Source organism: Hylaeus anthracinus, unplaced genomic scaffold (assembly GCF_026225885.1).
Source record: "Hylaeus anthracinus isolate JK02 unplaced genomic scaffold, UHH_iyHylAnth1.0_haploid 5, whole genome shotgun sequence".
In the NCBI taxonomy this organism is placed as follows: Eukaryota; Metazoa; Arthropoda; class Insecta; order Hymenoptera; family Colletidae; genus Hylaeus; species Hylaeus anthracinus.
In genome coordinates, this window is record NW_026535322.1 from 8,847,655 (window position 1) to 8,871,799 (window position 24,145).

The following is a 24,145-nucleotide window of genomic DNA, read 5'->3' on the forward strand; positions in this document are numbered from 1 at the left end:
TTTGTAATTAACGATCGTGAAACCCACTTGCGGCGCGCGAAAATCGAAAAATACCAGGTCGACGTTTCTTGTACCAGTTTGAGCTCGCAATCCGAAACAATAACAGCTATTAAACCCCCATTAAAGTTTCGAGTTCTGTTAAACGACCGTTCAACGTCTTACTACCTCGAGCTTTTTGTCGTGGTCCGGACTTCCTCGCTGCGAACAGATTCCTGGAACGTCGCCATGATTTATATTCTCCGACAATATCGCGTGTCGCCTAATAACGCCACGTTTGATCCGCGTTAGTGTTACGCAATACGCGGACAGCTTAGTGGATGATATTTATAGCTGGCAAACATCGAAGTTGTTTGATTTCCCGAACGAGAGTATTCGATCGGAAATTCGAACCTACGTGGAATAGAAATCACTGGCTCGAATTTGCTCTAATTTCCCATCCTGGATGCACCTAACCGAATCAGATGTGCCTAACCGACCGAAAACCTGTGATAATTCCATCTGCCCGATAATTCCATTTTACAGTCCCGTTTTGACGACCAGCGAAAAGAAATGCGAGAAAGAGCAGCAGGACGGATATTGTTCCGACGGCAGCCACAATGGCTCACCATGGGCGGTCCGTGGCTGAGTTACGACCATGGGAACCATCAAATGGAATCTAACACCTACGGCGCCGTAATACGGTTTTAATCCACCATCGGCGAACCACAAATCTGCATAAAATATCGAATTTCGAATTGAAACGTGGCGAACGGATTAAGGGGAACGGAGTGCCGTCGGTGTTCGAGGTTTTAATCTTCGACGCGCGACCAAATTCCCTGATGACGGGAGACTCTGGCTCCAAGATTTCATCCTATGCGGTTGACGGACCCGATTGACGGGTAGATAAGAAATGTTCTACGTCAAGTCGAATGCCGTACGATGAAGTTGATAATTACTATGCGACATGCAATCTCTGTAAACAATAAATATAACGCTGCTGCGCTCTCAGACGAAATAATATCGTGTCTCCCTCTAAGGAAAACAATGATGTCATAGAGGCATATCGAATGGGTAACGACTCGAAGAGAAGTCTCATCCATCGTCGAATCGCGAATTCCCTCTCGCCATTTTTCAAGTTATCCTAAATATTTGTCTCTCCGTGAATTTGTTTTTTTTTTCTGTGCTATTCCAGTGGGTGTATCTTTCAAAACAAATTTAAGCGTAGAGTAAACAAATTTCCAAGAAACAGTTACAGATTAGATGCGAAGCCGCATAATCTTCCTGGGATGACGAACGACGGATGGATATCTCGAAAAGACAGAAGTGGCTCCAATCCGCTTTTCAATCGGCTAAGATGATAAAGACGTCCACCACTCGTCTCGGGCTCGTTACGACAATGTAACGATCTCGGGGCGATACGATGCAATCAGTCGAAGGACCCTCGCTCCGCTAAACCGCGGTGGCCGACGAAGATGGGCAAACACGAGTCTTACCGTCGGTTTACCCAGCGACTTGGCCAAAGATCAAGATACCTGCTGCCTATAAATAGGTCCGGCGATCGGTTCAATAATGAACGAGCGTAGTCCGTTTATCAATATTGATCGCGCAATATGACGATCCTCGAAATATCTGACCGCATAATAGAATGGTTTCTCGAGCAATAAGACGGACGATCGAAGAAATAATGAGGGATAATGAGTCCTGGTTAATCTTTCGATTCCGTTCATGGTGCTGGTCTCGATGAGAGTTTAAACGTTCATTTTCTAGTTTATTTTTCACTACCCCGAGGTGAATCGTAAGTTATTATCGGATGTCGTTACCAATCACGATCTAGCCCAGGTACGATTCTCACAGAGCGAGGAAATAGGAAGACCGTAAAACACTTTCGATACATCCATCGTGGGAATTAGAAATAAGGAACAGCGCCACGCAGATGGTAGCAAAAACTTGTATAGTGTTTAAAAGAATCCAGACAACAACTTCGAGACCCTTGAGGTTCGGTACTCGAAGCATATTCTACGATAGTGTCAAAACGCTGATACGAGAGTGTTAGAAATTATTTCTTTTAAGGTTGAGAAGGAGGATGTTTGAAACTAGACGACCCGTACTGACTGCCTTGTTTACTCGAACTGACTTCGGTCGTCGTTTTCGGTTCCTGTTAGGAGCCCCGCTTCTTTTACTGCTTTAAAGAAAAACAGCCCCTTTGCTCCAAGGCCTTAAAGTGGCAATCGTTGCATTCAAAAAAGGAGAAGTTAATATCTTAAGTGATCAGCACTCGAGGCGATATTTTGAATATAATTCGAGGGTACTTTTTGAACATTATTTTCATAACATTATACAACTTTCAAATCGTATTACCGACCGAGTTTACACGTGTCATTCAGTACTTAGGAGCCACCTATCGACTATAGTCGCAGAGGTAGCGATCGTTCTATCTGAAACGAGGATATAAAGTTAGGCGTCCCGTACCGTTTACATACTTGAGAAATTTATTCGCCGATAAATACCAAGAAAGCCTACGGGTATCAAGATCGTTAACAAACGTTCTTCGAATAAGCAGCAGTATATCGTTCAGCATTCGTTAAAGACAACATTATGTTAAGTCGTTTAGTTTGACCGGTGGATCGTGCACCACGACGACGGCGGTGTAAATTCAATTTAGAAACGATAACGCGTACACGCGTTCGAGTCTTTTGATTCTGTTGAAATCTGGAATTCAAAGAGATCGACCTGGTCATCTATTCCTTTAAATCGTCTTTCCGAAATATCTCGTACGATCGTACGACTTTTTCCGTCGCGAGGTTCTAGATAAACGACTTCCAGATTGTTTGTTTTTACGCAATGCGCAATGGTGAAAAGAGAACGCGCGTAGGCGGTCACTTTTTTACATTGCAATAATTTTTGTTCATGAAGTTACACGGATTACGCGTCAGCGTGAAGAAACGCGGATTATAAATGGAAGAAAGATCACGAGTCGCGTGGAAAGGAATTAACGGAGCCATTAAATGTCACACATAACGAATGGATACGCTATTGAATATCAAACCTATAATAAATGTTGACGTGATCGCGCGAACGTGAGAATCATTGCACTAAAAAATTTATAAACATTCCGTTCAGTTTATTATCTGAATTTTTTTGTAGTTACATAACCATCCGGCTTGGAGCGAAGGATATATTTCTCAGAAATGTTGTCGTACCATCGAATCTATCTCAACAAAAAATTAAGTTAACTACGCGCCTATTTATCGGAAAAGACATTGCAAAGCGCTAATAGAGGAATCGAATAGCTCCACGAAAATTCATGGAAGTCAGGTTCTTAGGGTGAAAAAATGCCGTTGGCAAACGGAAGTTGATACCAGCCAAAAGTTATCGGATGCTGGAAAAGTTATCGTCGAATTTCGTGGATGTAGCCGTTTGGTCTCGCTGCGTTGCTCTCTTGGATTTGATAATATTGATCTTGTCTGGCTGGCGATAAAAGTTTCGCGATTTCTTCGGCCGCGCGAGTCTCACGCTTCGAACATTCGAAATATCGAGCTATTTACTTAAAGTCAGCTTCCAAATCTTCCATCCCGACAATCTTATCCCACTCGATTCTACTTTAAGTTGCCGCGTATTCGCTGATGTACCTCGTGTAAACGAAAAAATAACAATGTACAAATGTTAACACCTCGGACGATCATTTCAAAATCACGATAAAGGTGGCCATTCTTTCAGTGCATCTCTGCACTGAAAAGTGAAAAAAATGATTGTGTTTTCGCTTCAATTTTGAATGACTCGATACCCCTAACGCGAAGGTTATTTATAGTTTGGTAAGAAGCGTTCATCTTCGTTGACGACACAACAGCACCGTTCTAGGATCGAGGCGAATCGAATCGATTAAATGTGTACATGTCGGGCAACGCGATTCCTTCTAAGCAACGACAAGCGTCTTACCACGTCGTCGCTGACAAATTAGAAAATGGATACAAAATTTACTACGCGATGAAAATTTTATTATTCGTTTAACGCTTGGGCGAGCCCGTGAACGTCTCTCGGCCATTTCGTTTTCAATTAGAGGATCTTTAATTTTGCGCATTACCATCCCAGGGCTTTACGACTCTCGCAGACGGAAATCAACGACGGTAAATCGATCGTCCTCCGGCCACTGAAACTCGAATTCATTGCCTCGTATGGAAAGCCTCGCAACCCGTTATCAATTAACGCGACATTCTTGCTGGGAAGAAGCGAGTTTCGCGATTAAAACCGAACTGGTCGCGGGATCGTTTAAATTCTCCGCCATCCTTGTAATCGAGAACTTAATATTTTCAAATAGCTTCGGGAAAAGTACGGTTGCCTGTTTTCTTTTCAGAAATCGTATGCGATCGAGGATCGACGCCTTGCACGAATTTCTGCGCGACCGATTTTTGGAATTCGTTGCCGTTTGCGGTGGCGTTTAATCGGCAGCCAAGATTCCAAGGTACTACGATTAGTAAATATAAATGTGAATCGTGGATTTCCAAACATGACAACGGAAAGAGGACGTGTCTTTTCCGAGAAAGGAAGAGGGATGAACATGTTCCCTTGTTCCTCGCTACAAGTATCCGTTCTTTAAACACTGAAATTTGTTTACACGAATCTATAAAAGTTACCACTTTATTTTATCGCGCACTTGGCAGCGAGTGCTATCCCAGCACAAAGTTTCGAATATTTTAGCCTTTCGACGGATTCTCGTTCAGGTTAGAGATTCACGTTCAAGTGACGGTCAGGTTTCTGTGCAATAAAGCGGCGAAACTGTTGCATCGTCTAGCAAGCCGCAGGTATCGCTGAGAATGCTTTTATTACACCAAGACTATTTTGAGTGCACGGGAGCTAAGCTTGTTTAGAACCGCGGTTGCTGGATGATCGTAAAGCTGGAAGCTTCCTCAGCGTGCACGAAGAAGTTCTATTCGGCGTGAAAATAGTTCGGGGTACTAGGGCAATTTCGTCGATGGGTTTACAGTGAAATTCCATTTATCCGGAAGTGTCGATAGACACGATAGCTCGACCAACGGATATACGCTACCGCCTTCCTCCATCAACGTTGTGCGCATTAATAACTTCCTCTGTTAATATTATATACACAATAATGATTTATGCATCCGACGCATAAGCATCTTCGTATACGTATAATCTACCTTAAAAATCGTACGAATAACAACTACGATATTTTGAGTATGTTACGTACTAGTGGATAGAGTAAAACACACATTATTCGAACACTCTAATGAGATAAAATGAACAACGAACAACACCAAAGTTTTTAAAACCTAACGTGTATCGTGCTCGAGTACATACTACCGATTAGAAATGCTACACCATCTAACTTATTGTTTGTGCTCTTAAAGGCACAAAGAGAGAGGCATTCATTCTGCGGCAGTTGACCTCTGTTTGCCGTTAATGCAATCATTTGACAATTGTTTCATGGTGGTCAGTCATACTTGATTCGAGTGCCACAACGTTACCACGTTCTCTACGTCCTGAACTAGTGATTCTAACGCGTAGCAAATAATTTCGTAATCGAGTTGCTATTTTTTAATGAAACTAACGTAAATGTTCCATTATCCCTAATAATTCTCTAACATATCTTTGCGATGGAGAAACAGACGATACCGACGATCGCATCGTTTTGGAGCATTCGTTGCTCCAGGAAAGGGACTCGAAAAAGCAATTCACACAAAAGATCATAGCGTGTCAGAATTAAATTCACCCTTTGCTGTTGTAGCAGAGGTCCACCCAGACAAACGGAGCTCAGCCAAACGTATTTCAGCTGCAAAAATATTCCGAAGCGGTACGAATTCCAGCCCGTTTCGACGCGAAGCGGAGGCACGGCACGGCGCGTCGGCGTCGGCGCGAAATAAAACGCTCGCCCCGCAAAATATTCGAAAGTCGGTCGTCTCGGACCCGAAACCGACTTGCATATCGGCCCGCCCGACACGTGCATTTACCGTTTTTTTGTGATTCCCCGAGGTGAGTAGCCGATATGCATGCCCTGTTGGGACGGAACCCGGCCCCCGCATACGTTGTTCGATCCCCAGCATAAAGGAGCATCGTTTCCGGAGCGAAAAAGTTCAGGATTTCGACCACCCAAAATTCGCGATCACGCAACGGAAAGTGCAACGGTCAGAAGTCTAGAGATCGACTTGGTAACACCACAAAACTGTTTACCCGATGCTAAATATGCCGCACAAACGAGAAACAGACGGCATTACAACCCAATTGTTTCAACATCGACGTGGTCGATATCAGAAGAACTGTTTATTTCAGCGTACCGTGCTGAAATAAATACTCGTAACGCCTCCGAATAATCGGTGAAATGATATCGCGTACAACGGAGTACAAAACTAAAACAAATAATTCATTACCGTTTTCAATCGCAATGTTTATATTAGAAACTCGTGTTCCGATGAGAGATGTCTTTATGACCGCAAACGTAAAAAATACACTGAATACTTCAAAACTGTGCGCTCCTCTAGGGCGACACGCGTGCACATAAATCACTTTAAGTTTTATTTATGGCAACGTAAATCGAAATGACGAAATAAACGTATAAAAATTGAAATTACGACTGTTTATAAAGTACTAATCGGTCACGGTAGAAAAGATTTTCGGAGTGCAAAGTGCTGGGCAAATGAATTCGTGTTACTTTTCATGGTCCCGGTCAACGAAACTCGATAAACAACATCGTAAGGTCTGCGTAGTCGACCGGTACACGTTAGACGGGCTTAAAAAAGTACGCGTTCCGAGGGAACAAAGGTATTCTTGGTACTCACTCTCTCGTCTCGACGATGTTGAGTCCCAGGGATGCTTCTTTGGGAAGAAACGTTCTTCCTGTCCTGGCCACGAGTACCGAAATCGACAGAGTGACGCGCGAGCCGGGTGATCTACCACGAATGGATGTCCCGGGTGGTGGTCACGAGACTCGAGACGAAGCTGAAGAGATAGGGAAGAGTGCACGTGGCGAGAAGGCAAAGCACGGCCGCAAAAACGGCTGGCTACGAGACGACCTCGGCGACGGTCGCAACGAGACTGAACTTCCAGCCCGCTACTCCAGCCTGGAAACAGCTGCTCTGGCTGGCAGCGCCAGAAAACTACGTCGCCTGGCCGTAGAGTGGTACGCCGCGCCAAGTGCATCTTCTGCGTCCAGATCGGACGTGGAAGGGGCACCTCTGCAGAAAAATCACGTTTCACCCTATTGGGACGGGCTGGCAGGCGGGCAGTTCGCTGTTCGCCACACGCGTTCGCCAACTCGCCTCTCTCGCCTTGGAAAACTGCTTTTACGCCGCGTACGAGCGAGAGTTAATTGAAAGTTCTCTCGATGTATTGTATACTGAGCCTTGAATCACTGTTTTGTTTGTTTTAGTTTATTATTCATGAGATACCTAGATACCAACATTCCATTCGCAAGAAGACAACCGCCACCGATCGTTTCATGCCTGTATACTTCGGTATCGATAGACGCGTATCTCGCTTGTTCTTTCAATGTAGTTTCCATTGGAGCGGGCGATTTACTGCTGTTGTAAACCTCTCTTGAAAATGACCAGGTAATAAATATTTCAGATTTCAAGGGTCAGTGATTAAATATTTGCACGTAAAATAAAAAAAAGAACACTTTGTCCATTTATTAACTTCTAGACGATCTTGCGATTTCTTAACGTCAAACAACAGGAACTTCAACCGGCTCCGAAGAAAGAATATACGTGCTTACAGTTTTCTTGACAAATGTGGATCGATGCAACAGTTCACCTGAAAAATAAATTGGTATGAAATATCTGCTCCCGAAAACATTTTACCCTTGCATAATAACCATTTTTCAATATTACTATTATGTTTGGAGGCAGAGTGCCCTTCTTACGCTTTACGCACCTCTCCTTGTACTCGAAATCGCCTCGCCTAATTTTTCATTCCCGAACCGCCAGGTTCGCCTTTTGTTACGTCACGCAATGGACACGCGAACGGCTGCTCTTAGCAATGGAGTATCGTGCACAAACAGCAAAGAGTCTCGGGAGTATCGGGGGTCCATTACCTGAAAAAAGGTGAATACTCCCCTTCGCTGACAGCTGCTCTCACGTGTAAATATTTACACTCCGTGTGAGCCCCGGGGTCGTTCGCATGACGACTGAAGCCTCTAGTCACGGACTATGTAGAATTCGTGCAGTCGCATTGCACGCAAAACAAATATCTATTTTCGAACATTCGCGATCGAGAAAGTAGGTTGTCGAATTTTTATTGATAAAAATTCAATAGTGCCAGGTGAAATCGAAGGTTTGATCGCAAATAAATGACAAAGGGACTGACAGCAGTGAAGACTCAGCTGACCGTACTTCAAATGGTCCCAACTCAAAATACGAAGGGGTTGTAGTTCCTGGAATGACTTCGCGATCAACCCCTGAACGAGAGCCTTCGTGTTTTCCCATCGAGTCGAGCATTATTGTTTCTCTCCTCTGAAAAGATAATAAAGTTCAACGATCCTTTCGTTGCAATCCATTCAGTCGCCACGGTAGTAAAACCCTCGTGGAAGAGCGGTTTGAAAGACACGAGTCGACGAGTCGATGACAGGCTTGGTAAATTTCACATACATGTGCGCACTTACACGTTCGAGGGAGAGACCAGTGCAACAGTACCGGTCTCTTATTGGTCGAGTACTAATGTGCCTTTATTACGTTCGCACCGCCATTTACCTACCGTGCGCTGTAAACCGGCACCTGTGCCGGAACGTGTTACAACGGCCGGGTAGAGGGTTATTACACAAGTTATCATTTCAAGTCCGTGGCTACCATGGCGACGACGTTTATTGTGCCAAATCCGAGAGGAAAGTTTGGACGGTCTTCGGGTGGTTGAACGACCGACAGAGGTGTAGCTCGGATTCAACGACCAGCCCCGCCTAACGATAAGACCAACTTTGAGGGGTAGCGGTGCAGCGTGAGTGGCTACGCGGCCTTATCTCAGCACTTAGATACGCTAACAGCTGTTTGGTAGACTGCGGCAAATATTAACCTACGCATTCCAGATATCTTCGACGCGAGTCTGAAGTGCCGGTTGCCGATTCGCGTTAATGTCGCGTATAGGGAGGCTGTCACCGAAAGATTAAACGCGTATAACTATTTTCCTGTCCACTCTGTATCGCCGAGCGTCTTTAATCGTTTAATCTTGTTTCACAAGGTAGTTGACTTTACGCTTCACCCGTGGCAGCCGATCGAAGAGCTTATCGGAACTCCGTGGTCCTTCGGTCCTCGACGCTCTCGGCGCTGAAAATATTCAACCACCCGGTTTTTTATCTCGCGTCTTGGCAGCTTCGTTCAACAGTCGCTCCGCGTGTCTTCTCCGAGGAAACAAATCGTAGCTCTCTTCTCGCTCGTTGAAGAGCCAGGGCCACTTGTTTTGACGCGGACGATCGGTCGTTCTGAAGTGCGTCCGCGCATCCGAACAGTTTCTCTGGCGTCGTTTTCTCCTTCTCGTTTCAGCCGAGTGCCGCATGCATAAGTAAATCCTCGTCGAACGCGATCGGGTATTTATTTAGACACCGGCTCGGAACTCGATGGCGCCAGAATATTTGCGATATTGCGGAGGCCGCCTCGAGTGGGCGGCAACGGTTCAGGTGAAATGTTTATGCGTTTCGTCGAACCTGCGCGCTCGACTCTTTTCTTCCAGGTGGAAGTAGAATTCGCGAAAAAAATCTATGGATTGTTAAGTATGGCGTACACGTGAAAAGATAGAACCTCGAAGAGATCCAAACCAATGCCTAAACTGTATGCACGAACACGAACGTCTCTAAATATTTTGACACTTTCACATTATTAGGAAAATATGAAATATACATTAACCCTTTGAGTACGAACGAGACGTATATATTCGACCTTGAAAATTCTGTATCCTTCTATCTTCCTTCTCGTAGTAAGACTCGATAATCGGTAATACTCTCGAGAAACAATACTCTGAGCGCCCCAAAGTTTGTAAACAATGACTCGAGCATTAATGTTTCGTACTTCCATTCGGTTTCCAATGTAAAAAAAGGTGTATTGCGAGCAAAATGCACTGCGGAAAAGAATCTCGGGTTCAATGCACCGATGTCCCATATTTGATTCCAGTATATCGCAGGGACACTGTATTTTCTTGGAATGTAGCCGAAACAAAAACAGAAACGCCGGAAACTTTGCGGGCTCTTGCATAAGTAATCATAATCAAGAACTGTAAACTATAGTCCAAGTATCGACGCTTTAACCTCAGGTCTATTTATAATCGCATTACTAGAAATCGGAGTCTTGAAAAATTTCAGGCCAACGCTGACGATCCTCTTACCGTTTAATTTAATACCGCTACGACAAAAGCGACGAATGAGATATAATTTTTGTAATTTAATAACGATTATTGTAATGCTCGGTGAACGTATAAAGACAGAATGGCAACCAAACAACAAGTTCTCGCGCACATTACAGGTTGCGTGGTGCGCATTCGTGGATTTGCATACTAATTTTGGGAGTTCGTCTTTCGAACGAGCACAAACACTGTTCACTTCTGCACGCTCCGTGATTATTCTGTTCTGGTTAAACTAGCCAGCTGTCAGGCGGTCACTCACGCGAGCGCCTTCATCTATCGTGTCTATTTCTTTCCGACACTCCCTGTAGGCATAATTAAAGTCTCGTAAATCAAGCGTAAATGTATCCCGATGGGGTGTAATAACGATGCTTAGACGCGTTTGTGTCATGCGATAATCACGTAAATTGTTCGGACGTAACAGTTTTCATAGATTTTTAACCGATTGAGAATGTCGCGTTTACCGAATATTCAATGAATATTTGGACTTGGTTATTTATGGATATGTGAAATGATTGCTAAGAATTGCTGAATTACACCGGTTACAACTACGTTTCTATAGTACATCGTAGAATGCGTTCCCGTGAAAATTTTGCTCTCGCTTTTATCGTTGCCTATAAAGACACAAGAATGTTGGTTGATGGTACTCTAAAAGGTAGCACGTAAGATAATGTTAGCGAACGTTAGATAGGAGAATGTGTGTCGAGTAGTCTGCGACCCTTTTCGAATCCGTAACACAGCGTAGCCAAGAAGCCGACTGCGCCATGCATAATGCAGAGGCACAAAGTAGAGATGAACGGGCTGCAGGTATCGAGGATGTTGAATCCGCAATGCAAATTTCATGCGAAAACTTCCGAACCGTTGTCTCGACCCTGAATGTTTCTTTTCCGTAAATAATTTTATCTCATCCGATAGTGGGTATCTGGTGTTTCGTGTTTTCTTTAAATGAAGAAAATATTACAAACTTGTATTGCAAAGTCAACATTTATGTCGGAAAAATAGTACCAAAAAACATGGAAAAATGTTATTTAGAATATATTTCTACGTGTTGATTTTGAGTTCGACCAAATTGGAAAAAAAAAAATAAATGGGTTGCATCATAATTTAATAAAAAAAACGTTATGTTAGACGAATGATCGCCGTTTCATTTACTGATAAACAGGTCGGATTACCGCTGGACCACCGGTGAGAGTTACTTTACGGTGAATTGGGTCACCTGTTCCTCCGGTCTCTCCAGACAGGAAGTCTTTCAAGTTCGTCGATTACGTAGTGATACTCCTCGATTACTACCTCGTACATCTTAACGAGCAGTAGCTACAACAAAAAAGGAATCTTTACATTGTTAACAGTATGCCTCAAGTACCGACTCCCGTGATATAGTAAAATCTCGACAGATGGAATTTCAATATTTCGACGTGAATCTCGTCCGTTGCATTCTATTGACAAGTGAAAGAGATGACCAGTTACTAATTACTGAAATTTGAGGTCCTCCGTAAAAAAGCAAATCATTGATAAAAGACCGTCGGTTATATGAGAAGTCAGGCATGAGTCACAGCTAGTAAAGATATATTATGTAAGTGAGGTTCCTCATTGGCTTGGTCGCCTCAATACTTATACAGAAACCTTCGTGCCTGTACCTCGTTATTTACGTGGTCAGACACAAAAAATGAAAGGGTAAAGCTTGATTAAAACGAAGTGTAACCGGTTGAGTGAAATAATAACGGCAGAGGAGGCAACTAACCAAGCTTATTTCCTTCTGAGTCGGAACCGTTGGTAGTCTGGTTCAGTAACGATTAGGTCACTTCACCCTTGCGGCATTTTCATCTGCTACGATAAAGCTACGGTATATCCCGGATGCAATGATTATCATTAAGAATCCCAGCAAGTCTTATTGCCCCTCCTCACTTTTGCCAATCCACTCTCGTCTCTTCTCTTTGTCACCCTGGTAGGTGATGGTTCGTTCTCTTTCAGCGGAGACAGGACGACCACGTGCGCCCTGTCAAGGCCCACGCGACACCCATTACGTCCAATCGGCCCTTCAAATACGCTCTTTAACGGCATGGACGATTCTTCAATTCCGCGCTGGAATGCGTCTTCAGTAAGTGGTATATGCTTGGCAGAATTATAATATTATCTAGTTGGACTGTAACCGGACAAGAAGAATCATCAGATCGTTATGCAACAATGTATGCCCTTCTGACTCAGTGGTTGCGAGTTATTGCAAGTAAAACGAGCAATTTGTTCGTGACGATTGTCCCCTTCCATTTTTGCGCAACGATATTTGTGGTTGTTGATAAAGAAAGCAAATTGAATGGTGGTTGCTAGAAGACTGTACAGAGGGTATTTCATAAAAATATAGATTCATAAATAACATCGGAGGCCAATTAACTGCACGGAAATAATAAAAAAAAAATCTGATATTTTCGAGTTACACGCATTTTTGGAGATACAGTTATTCTCACATTTTTTTGAGAGCGTACGAAGAAAGTAAGTACACCGCTGACTATACATGTAGTGTAAACATTCATTTTGTATTTTCTTTCTACATGTAAACTAATATAATGACTGTAACGGAAAGGAGATATCTTTACAAAGCTGTTTACTCACTTACTCGTGTATAGTTATTCATATAGTATAAAATTACTTTCCTGTTTACACGCATTTGAATATTACAGTACCGCGGCTTACGACTACACGATGTATACATCACACAATACAATTATTATATAGGTAATACAACAAAGTTTGAGTTTCCCGTTTATCAGAACGAGAAAAGTGGGAACGTCCTTCTTTCTGCAATAACAAATTTGATGACAAACGTTTTTAAAAAATTTACTAATTGTACAAGTGCACATTGATTATGTTACTATGATAGATGTTTCATAAATTTGATAAAAGACAATGAACATGTATAATCGAAGGAGGATCGACTATACTGAAATATTAAGTAAAATCAGCTGAATATATTAGAGTTTTTATATATAATTTACCCTAGTAATTCCCACAGAACGAAGGATATGAATAACTTCCACCAGCACCGTTACTGCCTCATCTATATCGAAAAATTGCCAGGACTATGCGATCAAAACTTTCTTATGTAAAAGACACATTATAAACACGATTAGTATTTTCCATTCCGTCGTGTAATAAACATGTTTAAAACAACGGCTATTCAAAATTAATCCTGCAGTTATGAACAGTAAATAAAATAATATATGGAACTTTACAAACATAGTATCACGTCTTAAGGCTGAAATAATATTGATCATATAAATATACAGTATCAATTTTGCAACTAACGTTTTGTATTTGTTAAATGAAAAGTATGTACCGGTTAATGTTAAAATTATTATGAAATTCAATTTGGACGGGGAATCTTTTGGCACGTAGTGGTCCATAGCTTAATGGCACTTTTAAGCCACTCTTAAAAGTGGATAAATTAATCGTGTTGACCTTTTATCTCCTAAAGTTGTTCTACTATATCGTGATCGTTTTTATAAGATTTTACGTTAAAACTACTTTTTTGCGAGTGTTTTGTTCTTTGTAGTTCTTTAGCGAAGTAAATGATCGTTTTCTTAAGTCCTTCGGCTAAAGGAACCTTTGGCTCCCAGTCCAAGTATTTCTTAGCTCTAGTAATATCGGGTCTCCTCCTTTGAGGATCATCTTCGACCGCGGCAAGCTCAACAACTTTACTATTTGTACCAACTAAATCCTTTATTATAAGTGCAAATTCTGTAATTAGTAAAAAATCTTTCCCATAATATATTCAACAATAAAAGTACTGTATTTTATAGCAACATGTACCTACCTTCTATCGTATGCTCAATAGGATTTCCAATATTCACAGGTTGAGTATAGTTAGATGCCATCAAGGCAACTAGTCCATCGACTAAATCAGACACATACTGGAAGGATCGAGTCTGTTTTCCACTACCGTATATAGTGATTGAATCATTCTGTAATGCTTGCAGAATAAAATTCGAAACTACGCGCCCATCGTTCATATGCATTCTGGGCCCGAAAGTGTTAAAAATTCGGGCAACACGAACTGAAACGCCTTCTTGCCTCATGTAAGCATAGCTTAACGTTTCAGCAACACGTTTTCCTTCATCATAACAAGCTCTTGGCCCTAAAACAATTGTGCCAAAAAATTTTATTTTTGTTACAATTAAGGGATAACTATTAAAGCTTGTCAAGTTAATAGAGATTATTTTCGACATACCAATGGGATTCACATGGCCCCAGTAAGTTTCTGCTTGGGGATGCTCGTTAGGATCTCCATAAACTTCTGATGTACTAGCGATTAAAACTCTTGCTGCTACCCGTTTTGCAAGGCCTAATACAGTTAAATGATACTTAAATTCCATGGCATCTATCTAGATCCATTGTATCTTGCCTTTGGATAGACAACACCTGTTATCTAATATTACATACCTAATATATTTATTGTACCTAAAGTATTTGTCTTTATTGTTTTTACTGGATTAAGCATATAGTGTGGTGGACTAGCTGGGCTGGCAAGATGATAGATTTCATCAACTTCTAAATAAAGGGGTCTAACAATGTCATGGTGAACAAGCTCAAAGTTTTCATGACCAACCCAATGTTCAACATTGCGTTTTCTTCCAGTGAAGAAGTTATCTACAACTATTACTTCATGACCAGCAAGCATCAAACGGTCAACCAAATGTGATCCAACAAAGCCTGCTCCACCCGTGACCAAAATTCTTTTTCGATTTTTATAATTAAGGAACTTGACTGTTGGAAAATCCTTTGAGACTCTGTTCTCAATTTTGGCTTCAAGATGCTGCAGTTTACCTTCCAAATCACGAATTCGTATTTTTGCTTCTTCGATGTTTTTAATATCTGTGTAAGGTGCATCTTCTTCGGCTTCTTCAACTTTCTGATTGACAACTACGATATCATTCTTATCCCCCATGTGAGGTTTACGGTCCCTTGAATGAACTCTAGGAAAAGATTGTTCTTCTTCTGGACTAACTAATGTTTTGTAGAAACCTAACACTGTGCAATATGGAAAATATGATGCTCAGAAATTATAAACAACACCGACACTGACTTTCTGAGAGTCATTATCTACGATCGATAACTTAAAGAAAAACAGAAAGTAATAACAAATAAATTAACCTTGAAACACTTACCTAATATAACACAAATCACGGAAAAGGCAACCTGTTTCATCTTTCGTGGAGTGACAACCATGCTTTAACATTGCGCATGTCTCAGTCGAAGGTATTCGCGTTAATTTTCTCCCGATTGTTCACAGATTGTCAGTATGACGTTTTAGAGTGAAAGTGACAAGTAACGCTTGTCGTACCAAACATGTCATTATTCGAACTTTATGATTAAAAAACATAACCTCCTAAACCAACAGACCGATCAACTAGTGTCGTCTGTCGTTATTCCTGTGGTCCGTTTGCGTTTAATTATTGATGTATGCCGGTGCTGCTATCTGAGTAGTGTAACACGAACGTTCCACGAATTTTGCTTCATATTCTTTCATTGGCCTGACGTATCGTAAGCTGATAACTTAACCTCAAAATTCCAGCGTACACGCACACGCAGGCGCAGATCCTGTTTTTTGATTGATATATAAGGCTGTGGCAGTACAAAGGAAACATCTCAAGTAGTTTTTCTGGAGTCACGGTGGCAGTGGCATTTGAAACATGGCAGACGTCATTGATTGTAATTTTCCTGTTTGGGCCCTTCTGCCTAAAAAAGAAACTGGTGTCACTGACTTTCTTACCAAATATCCAGAATATGACGGCCGAGGAGTCGTTATGGCAATTTTTGATTCAGGAGTTGATCCTGGAGCTCCTGGTATGCAGGTACGTAAGCTTTTATGTGGACACGCCTCGCGTTTGTTCAAATCGCAGCATTTTTTATTTTTCGATTTTAATCAACAATTTTCATTTTTCTCAAACATTATACAGTTTCCAAAATCTCAGCACGAAGAATGCGATTCTTTCACTGACGAGTTTCTGTTTAGTTTTTCTATACACAGAATAAGAAACTTTGCATATTTCCGTTTTCAATAAAAAAGTCAACGCGATATAAGTTACATTTTTTTTAATTCAATTTCGCCAATAGATTTTCCTTGTCCTTCATTGTAATGGGTAATTCGTGTTGTATTTCTGATTTTTTATACATTAACAATGATTGTCTGTACAGTGTTTGTTGTAAACTTATATGCTCATTGTGGGCTAAAATGGACTGTATTAGTCATTCTGTCTTACCATCAAATATCCTCAAATTTGTGTTTGTCATCCTTTGTTGTATGATAACGTATAATGGCCAATACAGTAACATATTTCTTGATCAATAAAGGAAAATAATTTACATATAAAGAATATTAAATGGTCAACTATGTAAAAAATATATTTTGCATAGATAACTACACATGGAAAACCAAAAATCATTGAACGATATGACTGTAGTGGAGCTGGGGATGTAGACACCAGCAAAGTTGTACAAGCACCCCTTGGATACATAAATGGTATAACTGGACGTGAATTAAAGGTATAGTAGCCAATGCATGCAATTTTTCATATAAGAACAACATTTGTTTCTTATTCTTAAAGATATATTACTTTGTTTTAGATTCCAGCCAGCTGGCAAAATCCTACTGGAAAATATCACATTGGAGTAAAAAATTTATATTCATTATATCCAGGAAAATTAAAAGAAAGAGTAGTATTAGAACGGAAGAAACGACTGTGGGACAGTTGTCAGAAATCTGCACTTGCAGAAGCAACTAGGGAACTACAAGTAAATAACAACATTAATTATATTTTGATATTCTTTTTATACAGACTTTTTTTACCAGAAATAAATTTGTTTACTTTGTTATAGAAAGTAATTTTGTCATGTATGCAAAATTCATATTACATTTGATATAATTTTGCTTTTTTTTCAAATTAAAAATTTGTATAACAAACTAGTTACAATAACCTATATGTTAACACATATATTCAAGAGCAAGAACTGTAATTAGGATTGTAGACCATGTGTTCCAAAGATAGGGTTGTTGTGGGTACATTAAACCATTCAATCAAATGAGGCCAGTTTCACAATGTGTCACAGTGATCTCTATCTAATGCTATATTTATATTTGGCAGTTTGATCTATTGTAAAGCCATTGATTCATTACATAATAGTACTTAGATAAAAGTTGCAAACTTTGTATTTTTCTAATGTTTAAATCAAATAATATTTCTACAAACAATTGAACTTAATTAAAATATGAGTATATATATGGTATATGTATACATTTAACTGAAATAAAGACAATGTGATTTTTATGTTCTGTAACTATTGTACATAGGAATTTGAAGCAAAGAATCCACAGTTAACGACTTTAGAAGAAAGACTAAAAAAAGAAGAACTTGAAGCAAGAATTGAAGTATTAAATAATATTGAAAAAAAATATTCTGATGTAGGACCTACTTATGACTGTGTTGTTTTTCATGATGGTGAGGTTTGGAGGTAAAGATGTATGGAAGATACTTTTGGGTTTGCATGTGTGTTAAAAATTTCAATTTGTATAGGCATTTGTCTTCAACTTGTTTTCATTATCTGTTATAGAGCTTGTATTGACACTTCTGAAGAAGGCAACCTGGAAGCTGGTGTATGCTTGGGAGAATATACAGCGACGAGGGAATATGCGCCTATTATACCAGAAGATCAATTAAATATTAGTATCAATGTCCACGATGATGGAAATACGTTGGAAATTGTTAGCTTATGTTGTAAGTTATAATATAATTGTTCTCTTTTTTAATAACAGAAATTTTTAAGTAATATATTGCTACAAACAATTTTTTTATGTTACAGCAAGTCACGGTACTCACGTAGCTTCAATTGCAGCGGCAAATTTTCCTGATAATCCAGAATTAAATGGTATAGCTCCTGGTGCACAGATTATTTCATTGACTGTTGGAGATGGTCGCATTGGCACAATGGAGACAGGCACTGCGATAGTACGAGCAATGATACATGTTATGAATCACAAAGAAAAAATACATGTAATAAATATGAGTTATGGAGAACATGCACACTGGTCGAATACAGGCAGAATAGGAGAATTAATTAATGAAGTTATTGATAAGTATGGTGTAACATGGGTGGCATCTGCTGGTAACCTTGGACCAGCTTTATGTACTATTGGTTAGTGGATCAAATCTAGAAAAGGCTTGACATGTATTTATAAAATTTACATCTTCTAAGATCCGCTTTAAAATTATACAGGAACACCGCCAGACATCAGTTCTAACAGTATCATTAGCGTTGGTGCTTATGTTTTTCCTGACATGATGGTAGCTGAATATTCTTTAAGGGAAAAAATGGCAGGCATGCCATACACATGGTCATCTCGGGGTCCGATGATCGATGGAGGAACTGGTATCACTGTATGTGCTCCAGGAGGAGCTATAACCAGTGTTCCTAATTTTACACTAAGAAAAAGTCAGCTCATGAATGGTACAAGTATGGCTAGTCCACATGTGACTGGTGCTGTCGGTACGCGTATAATAATTTATATAAAGCTTTACAAAAATCGTATATTGATAAAAAAGAATATACTTTAATATGCTACTCATTCCTATTACAGCTGTACTTATATCAGGACTCATTGCCAAAGGATGCCCCTATTCTCCATACAATATAAAAAGAGCTCTTGAAAATACAGCCTTGTACATATCTAACCTAGATCCTTTTGCACAAGGTTCAGGACTGTTACAAGTTGAACGTGCATTTGATTATCTTATGGCGTACAAACACGTTCCTGAAAGGGATGTAAGATTTTCGATTAGCTGTGGTGCAAACAACTCTAAAGGAATTCATATGAGAACCGGTATCATAGATCGACCAAAAGATTATGCCATTACCGTTGAGCCTGTATTTCTTAATAGCGAAAATACTGGTATAATTTTATATATTTGTTAATGTCGTTCTGCATATTTCAATTGGGTTTATTATAATATTTAAATACTTCTATAGCCCCGGCACGCAAGATTGAATTTAATTTGAAATTGACGTTAGTGTGTGACGCGCATTGGGTTCAGTTCCCAACGCACTTGGATTTAATGCATATGGCTCGTGCATTCGCAGTACGAGTTGATGCTACTAATTTACCAGAAGGTGTTCATGCAACCAGGTAAAAAAATGGTATATCATGATCAAATATTTGTTTCAAATATGTTTACGAATAACGTCGATGCTAAATTACACTTTACAGTGTCAGAGCTTATGATGTAACAGATATTGGAAAAGGACCAGTGTTCCAAATACCAATTACCGTAGTGCAACCACAAACACTGCCAAAAACCGCAATCCTTCCAGATTTAATGTTTACGAAAGTTTTATTTAAACCCAATACAATTCACCGACATTTCATTCTTGTCCCAGAGGATGCGACATGGGCAGGTAAATATTTTCTGCAATATATGTGTATGTATTTCATCGAACGAGTCAAATCAATGTGTTTCTTTGATTCCATTTAGTTATTAGATTGAGAAGCACAGAAAAGGAAAAAATTGGAAGATTTGTGGTTCATACTATTCAGTTAAAACCTCGTTTGGCTTGTAAGACTCTCGAAGTTAATAAAATGATTAGTGTTACCTCTCAGTCTGAAACTGTTCAACCACTCTCTGTCCAGGTACAGTAAATTTCTATTACACAGTTTCACAAATCGTGTAATGGTAATAAATTTAACTTTGTTATAAACACCTATAGGGAGGATTAATTTTAGAAGTTGTTATTGCAAAGTATTGGGCAAACTTAGGTGATATGTTGATCGACTATTCTATAGAATTTCATGGTATCCACATGATAGATGGAAATCTTACAATGCAATCTGGGGATGGAATAAATCGTTTGGAATTGCGAAGTTCATTAAGAAATGAAGAAGTGGTTCCTAGTGTTTCTCTCAAATCTTCTGTGCAAATTTTGAAGTATGGGCACTTGAAATTTCACGTATTAATATTTGACGTTGGTTTTAATTTTAAACTTATTTTTATTTAATGTTGCAGACCCACTGACGCAAAGATTGCTCCTTTACGGAAACGAGATATTATTCCTCCATCACGACAGATTTATGAATTGCAATTAACATACACGTTCCACTCTGCAAAAGCAACCGAAGTAACTCCGAATGCAGCATTGCTTAGCGATGTACTGTATGAAAGTGAATATGAGAGTCAAATGTGGATGATTTACGACAGCAACAAACAACTCGTATGTTGCGGGGATGCGTATCCGTCTAAGGTAAATTTTACTTAGATATTATTAGAGAAATATAAATTAACAATACAATATGTTGCCACAGTATACTATCCAGAAATTAGAAAAGGGTGATTACACTTTGAAAATGCATGTACGGCATGAAAAGAAAGACTTACTAGATAGGTTAACAGATATGCCATTACTTCTAAGTCAAAAGTTGAGTAATCCAATTAGTCTGGATGTGTATGCCAGCCAATCCCAAGCCATTATTGGTGGCAAAAAAATGGTAGCAGCTTCAATTCCACCTGGACATATTCTTCCAATGTATATTGCTCCCATGTCCAATGAAATCAAGTAAGTATCCTACTTTAAACAAGAAATTTTTGTTACTTTTTTTGTCAAAATTATGTTTCATAAATTAAAATAGATTAGTGTTGCAAAGCATTCAAACTATGATGTTCAAGAAAGTATAAAATATTAATTTACTCTTAGATTATATTTATTCCTAAGCATACTTTACATATATTAATGACATGCTACAGTAAACGTATTAGTTCTTTTATGTAAATCAAACAATGCACGAATAATTTTATTATACCTTTGAAATACAAATGTAAATGTTCAAAAGATGTTAGGTTGAAAATTGTCAATACTTTAGATTATAATTCGCTTTGAATTAATCTTGGGTTACTTAAAATTATTCCATACAAATGATGTCATGTGATCACTACCCTTTTTTTTTTACATAATTATAAAATGATTTGCCTCTGGAGTGCTACTAAAGTTTTTTTTTTTTCATCCAACATCGCAGCACTGAAAATAAGTGAGTCTATAGTACTATTTTTATAAACATTTTTGCACATTTACATGCTTTAAACATAGTTTAAAAAAGTATTTATGTAGCAAAGCTATTATTTTAAAATGCTAATCTATATACACTCATTAATTCTATTGCAACATTAGTTCTGCAATGCAACTGGTCTGACACAATAATATTGCAATATAATTTTTATTTTACATTTTTACGCATTACTATTTTTTTACAATTATTTTATTTTGAAATTTTGTTAATACTAGGAAAGAAGGTACTAACAAACTTGTAATTGTGTGGAAATTAGCCTACATCATTAAGGCTTTATGAATATAACAGTAGTGAAAGTTTTTCTTGTTTATAATAACTATAAAATATTTTGCTTATAGTGTATTTTGATATACCTACTTGCTTTATAATGTTTACGTCATTGAGTATCTCACGCTTTTGAATGCTATGCATTTTGTTGGGATTCGTTTGTGATGGCTCTCGGTAGTGAATATTTTATACGATGGCCAATATTAACTCGGTTGAAAAGAAAATTGATGTCTTCCTATTTTATTTTAAAGAATTTCCAAAGGTGCAACATTCGGTAGTTATCTGCAAGGTACATTGACTTTTTGTAAAGACGAGATCGGAAAGAAAGTGGATTGCCATTCATTTAAATACGTTTTATCCGAACCAACCAAAAAGAGTAATAGTCCTGCTAATAAACCAGACAAAGAAAAGACTACGAAATGGGATGAATACAATGAAGCGCTTAGAGATATGAAATGCCATTGGCTTGGAAAGTTGGGTAATCAAATTTTTCATGAATTTATTACTATTTTTATATGAACATGCATCATACTTATTATCATTATCATGCAAATTTTTTTGTTTCTCTTTCCGGTTCATTTCCACAAATAGCACCTTCTACGAGTAAGTTCTTACCGTGTGAACGAATATTATTATAATATTTATGTTTTAGAACTCTGTACAGTTCGATTTTGAATTTTGTAATTATCGTCATTATTCCTAATGTGCATCCAGTAAATAACAAATGATTTACACTGACCTCTTTCTTCGTTCGTGACTGATATTTAAAGCACATTACTACCAGCAGTGTTTGTTAATCGTTAATGTGGTAGTAAAATGATTGTATAATATGAAAATATCATTATATTTCACATGATTATTCATTCCATATATTAATATGAATGCTGTTTTTTATCCACCACATAAACGTATATATTTGCTCTTTTATGGTGACAATATATTTAATTTGTTACTGTCGATAACAGAACCTGGAGAATACGCAAATTTATTATATGGAGAATTGAAAACTCTCTTTTCGGATCATTTACCCGTTCACATTGCCATGCTGACTTCTCTGGATTCCCCTGAAGCTCGACGTTATGTACCACACGATGATCTCTCAGAAAATGCTGTTTCTCTCGCAAACCAAATTATAACTGTCGCCGATGCTGTGATTACAAATATAGATCAAGATAAATTGTTAGCATATTATGGTTTGAAAAATGATCAACGTGCTGATGCAGCGAAAATTAAAGCAACTATGGAGAAACAAAAGAGTAGTTTGATAGAAGCATTAGTAAAGAAAGGATGTGCGTTAGCACGATTATACGTACACAACATGAAGAAAGGAGAAGGAGATCGTGCGTCATATGAACATTTATTAGAGAGTGTTGCAAATCACTGGCAAGAAGTGCAGAAGTTTGCTGAACCAACTGACAGCAAGGCAAGAAATTAAATACTATTTTGCTGATATTTAATGATTATATTAAAGTATTCGAAAAAAACGAGTAAAAGTAAAATATTTCGTTTTGTTCATAGGTACTCATGCTTTCACTGTGGCACGCTCATATTAATAATCATTGTGGGCGCTACTTGAAATTACTGATGCGTTATTATGAAGAAAAACCATTAAAAGAAATTGACGAAAAATGTATAGAAATTGCAAGGAACTTAGGATGGGAACATTTATCATGTCATATTTCCTCAAGTATGTCGACACGTTATCCTACTTCGTACAAATCATTTTGACTAACGGTAAGTTAATGATATTAAAATTGAATAGAGTTTTAACGTTAAAATAATTATCGAATATACAATAATCCGCACAGCAATGCCATTTGGGTATCATGAAACTGTCTCTGATGTCTTGATGAGATGAGATTTAATCATGGAATGCAGTTTCCAATGCAACTCTGCAATTACAGAGGTGTCTCTGTCGAACCATTCAGGTGTATTATACATTTAGGATGATATAATTTTATTCGTATTAAAAAAGAAAAAGAAAAAAAGAAGAAAAAGTGACACTAAAAAATAATACTAATTTTCTAACATAAGAAAATAAATCATATTCATATTCACGTATATGATTTTCTTTATGAAAACCGTGGAACAGCAAAACAAACACTATAAGCAATAACATGAACTATGTCTTCAATTAATGAAGCTAGTTATTAATTGTTAATCGCCAAGGAAAAGTGCGATGACATGTCGTGTACATGTACTTGCGCAGACAAGACGTTGTTACATTGCTTTGTCAAAAGTATCATTGTTTTAATACTGCATTTTTATGACGTTTACGGTATGAAAGAAGAAAACAGCGTCAGAGTATCATGGAAACTGTTATTAATTTAGAAATTGAATTTTGTTAAATAACAATGTGTTACTCGAAAGCATTCATTTCAATTAACATAATGTATATCATCCACACTCATCTAGGTTTTTCCATTTTTACAATATATTGAATGTAAATATATATATATACATATA

The 24,145-nt window shown here is 38.6% G+C and overlaps 3 protein-coding genes across 10 annotated transcripts in view; 1 reads left to right on the forward strand and 2 right to left on the reverse strand.

The window, feature by feature from the left end:
- The window catches only part of LOC128896067 (extracellular sulfatase SULF-1 homolog), a 64,400-nt gene extending 57,365 nt beyond the window's left edge, over positions 1–7,035 (reverse strand). For 2 of the 3 annotated variants that reach the window (XM_054159221.1, XM_054159220.1), the window contains exon 1: positions 6,771–7,034. The gene's annotated coding sequence lies outside the window, so the exon portion shown is untranslated. Of the gene's footprint in view, positions 1–6,770 lie in introns of all 3 variants that reach the window. The other variant, XM_054159222.1, reaches the window with a different exon arrangement.
- A 4,241-nt stretch (positions 7,036–11,276) lies between these two features.
- LOC128896084 (UDP-glucuronic acid decarboxylase 1) lies at positions 11,277–15,731 on the reverse strand. Of its 6 annotated transcripts, none has more exons than XM_054159259.1 (7): positions 15,471–15,730; positions 14,746–15,333; positions 14,534–14,647; positions 14,120–14,440; positions 13,643–14,061; positions 12,053–13,561; positions 11,277–11,625 (listed from the first exon to the last, which is right to left on the reverse strand). In XM_054159259.1, the coding sequence occupies exons 1-5, from the start codon at positions 15,529–15,531 to the stop codon at positions 13,775–13,777; spliced, it is 1,371 nt and encodes a 456-aa protein (XP_054015234.1). In that variant the 5' UTR covers positions 15,532–15,730; the 3' UTR covers positions 11,277–11,625; positions 12,053–13,561; positions 13,643–13,774. The 6 variants fall into 6 exon arrangements, with proteins under 6 accessions (XP_054015234.1, XP_054015235.1, XP_054015237.1 ...); XM_054159260.1 differs by having other exon boundaries at positions 12,053–13,104; positions 13,302–14,061; XM_054159262.1 differs by lacking the exon at positions 13,643–14,061 and having other exon boundaries at positions 12,053–13,104; positions 15,471–15,731.
- A 118-nt stretch (positions 15,732–15,849) lies between these two features.
- On the forward strand, positions 15,850–24,145 carry LOC128896069 (tripeptidyl-peptidase 2). The gene is made up of 18 exons (XM_054159223.1): positions 15,850–16,157; positions 16,720–16,848; positions 16,930–17,097; positions 17,654–17,814; positions 17,914–18,077; positions 18,163–18,495; positions 18,577–18,846; positions 18,938–19,249; positions 19,327–19,483; positions 19,565–19,752; positions 19,830–19,984; positions 20,062–20,279; positions 20,358–20,592; positions 20,654–20,904; positions 21,931–22,157; positions 22,645–23,102; positions 23,198–23,413; positions 23,488–24,145. The coding sequence occupies exons 1-17, from the start codon at positions 15,996–15,998 to the stop codon at positions 23,405–23,407; spliced, it is 3,798 nt and encodes a 1,265-aa protein (XP_054015198.1). The 5' UTR covers positions 15,850–15,995; the 3' UTR covers positions 23,408–23,413; positions 23,488–24,145.

Coding starts and splice junctions, on each gene's coding strand:
- LOC128896084 (XM_054159259.1), bottom strand. CDS start 15,531: ATGGTTGTCACTCCACGAAAGATGAAACAGGTTGCCTTTTCCGTGATT. Junction 14,441..14,533: donor GGGCCATGTGAATCCCATTG/GTATGTCGAAAA, acceptor CAATTGTTTTAG/GGCCAAGAGCTTGTTATGAT. Junction 14,062..14,119: donor TATTGAGCATACGATAGAAG/GTAGGTACATGT, acceptor ATTATGGGAAAG/ATTTTTTACTAATTACAGAA.
- LOC128896069 (XM_054159223.1), top strand. CDS start 15,996: ATGGCAGACGTCATTGATTGTAATTTTCCTGTTTGGGCCCTTCTGCCT. Junction 17,098..17,653: donor AAGCAACTAGGGAACTACAA/GTAAATAACAAC, acceptor TATTGTACATAG/GAATTTGAAGCAAAGAATCC. Junction 20,593..20,653: donor GGGATGCGTATCCGTCTAAG/GTAAATTTTACT, acceptor ATGTTGCCACAG/TATACTATCCAGAAATTAGA.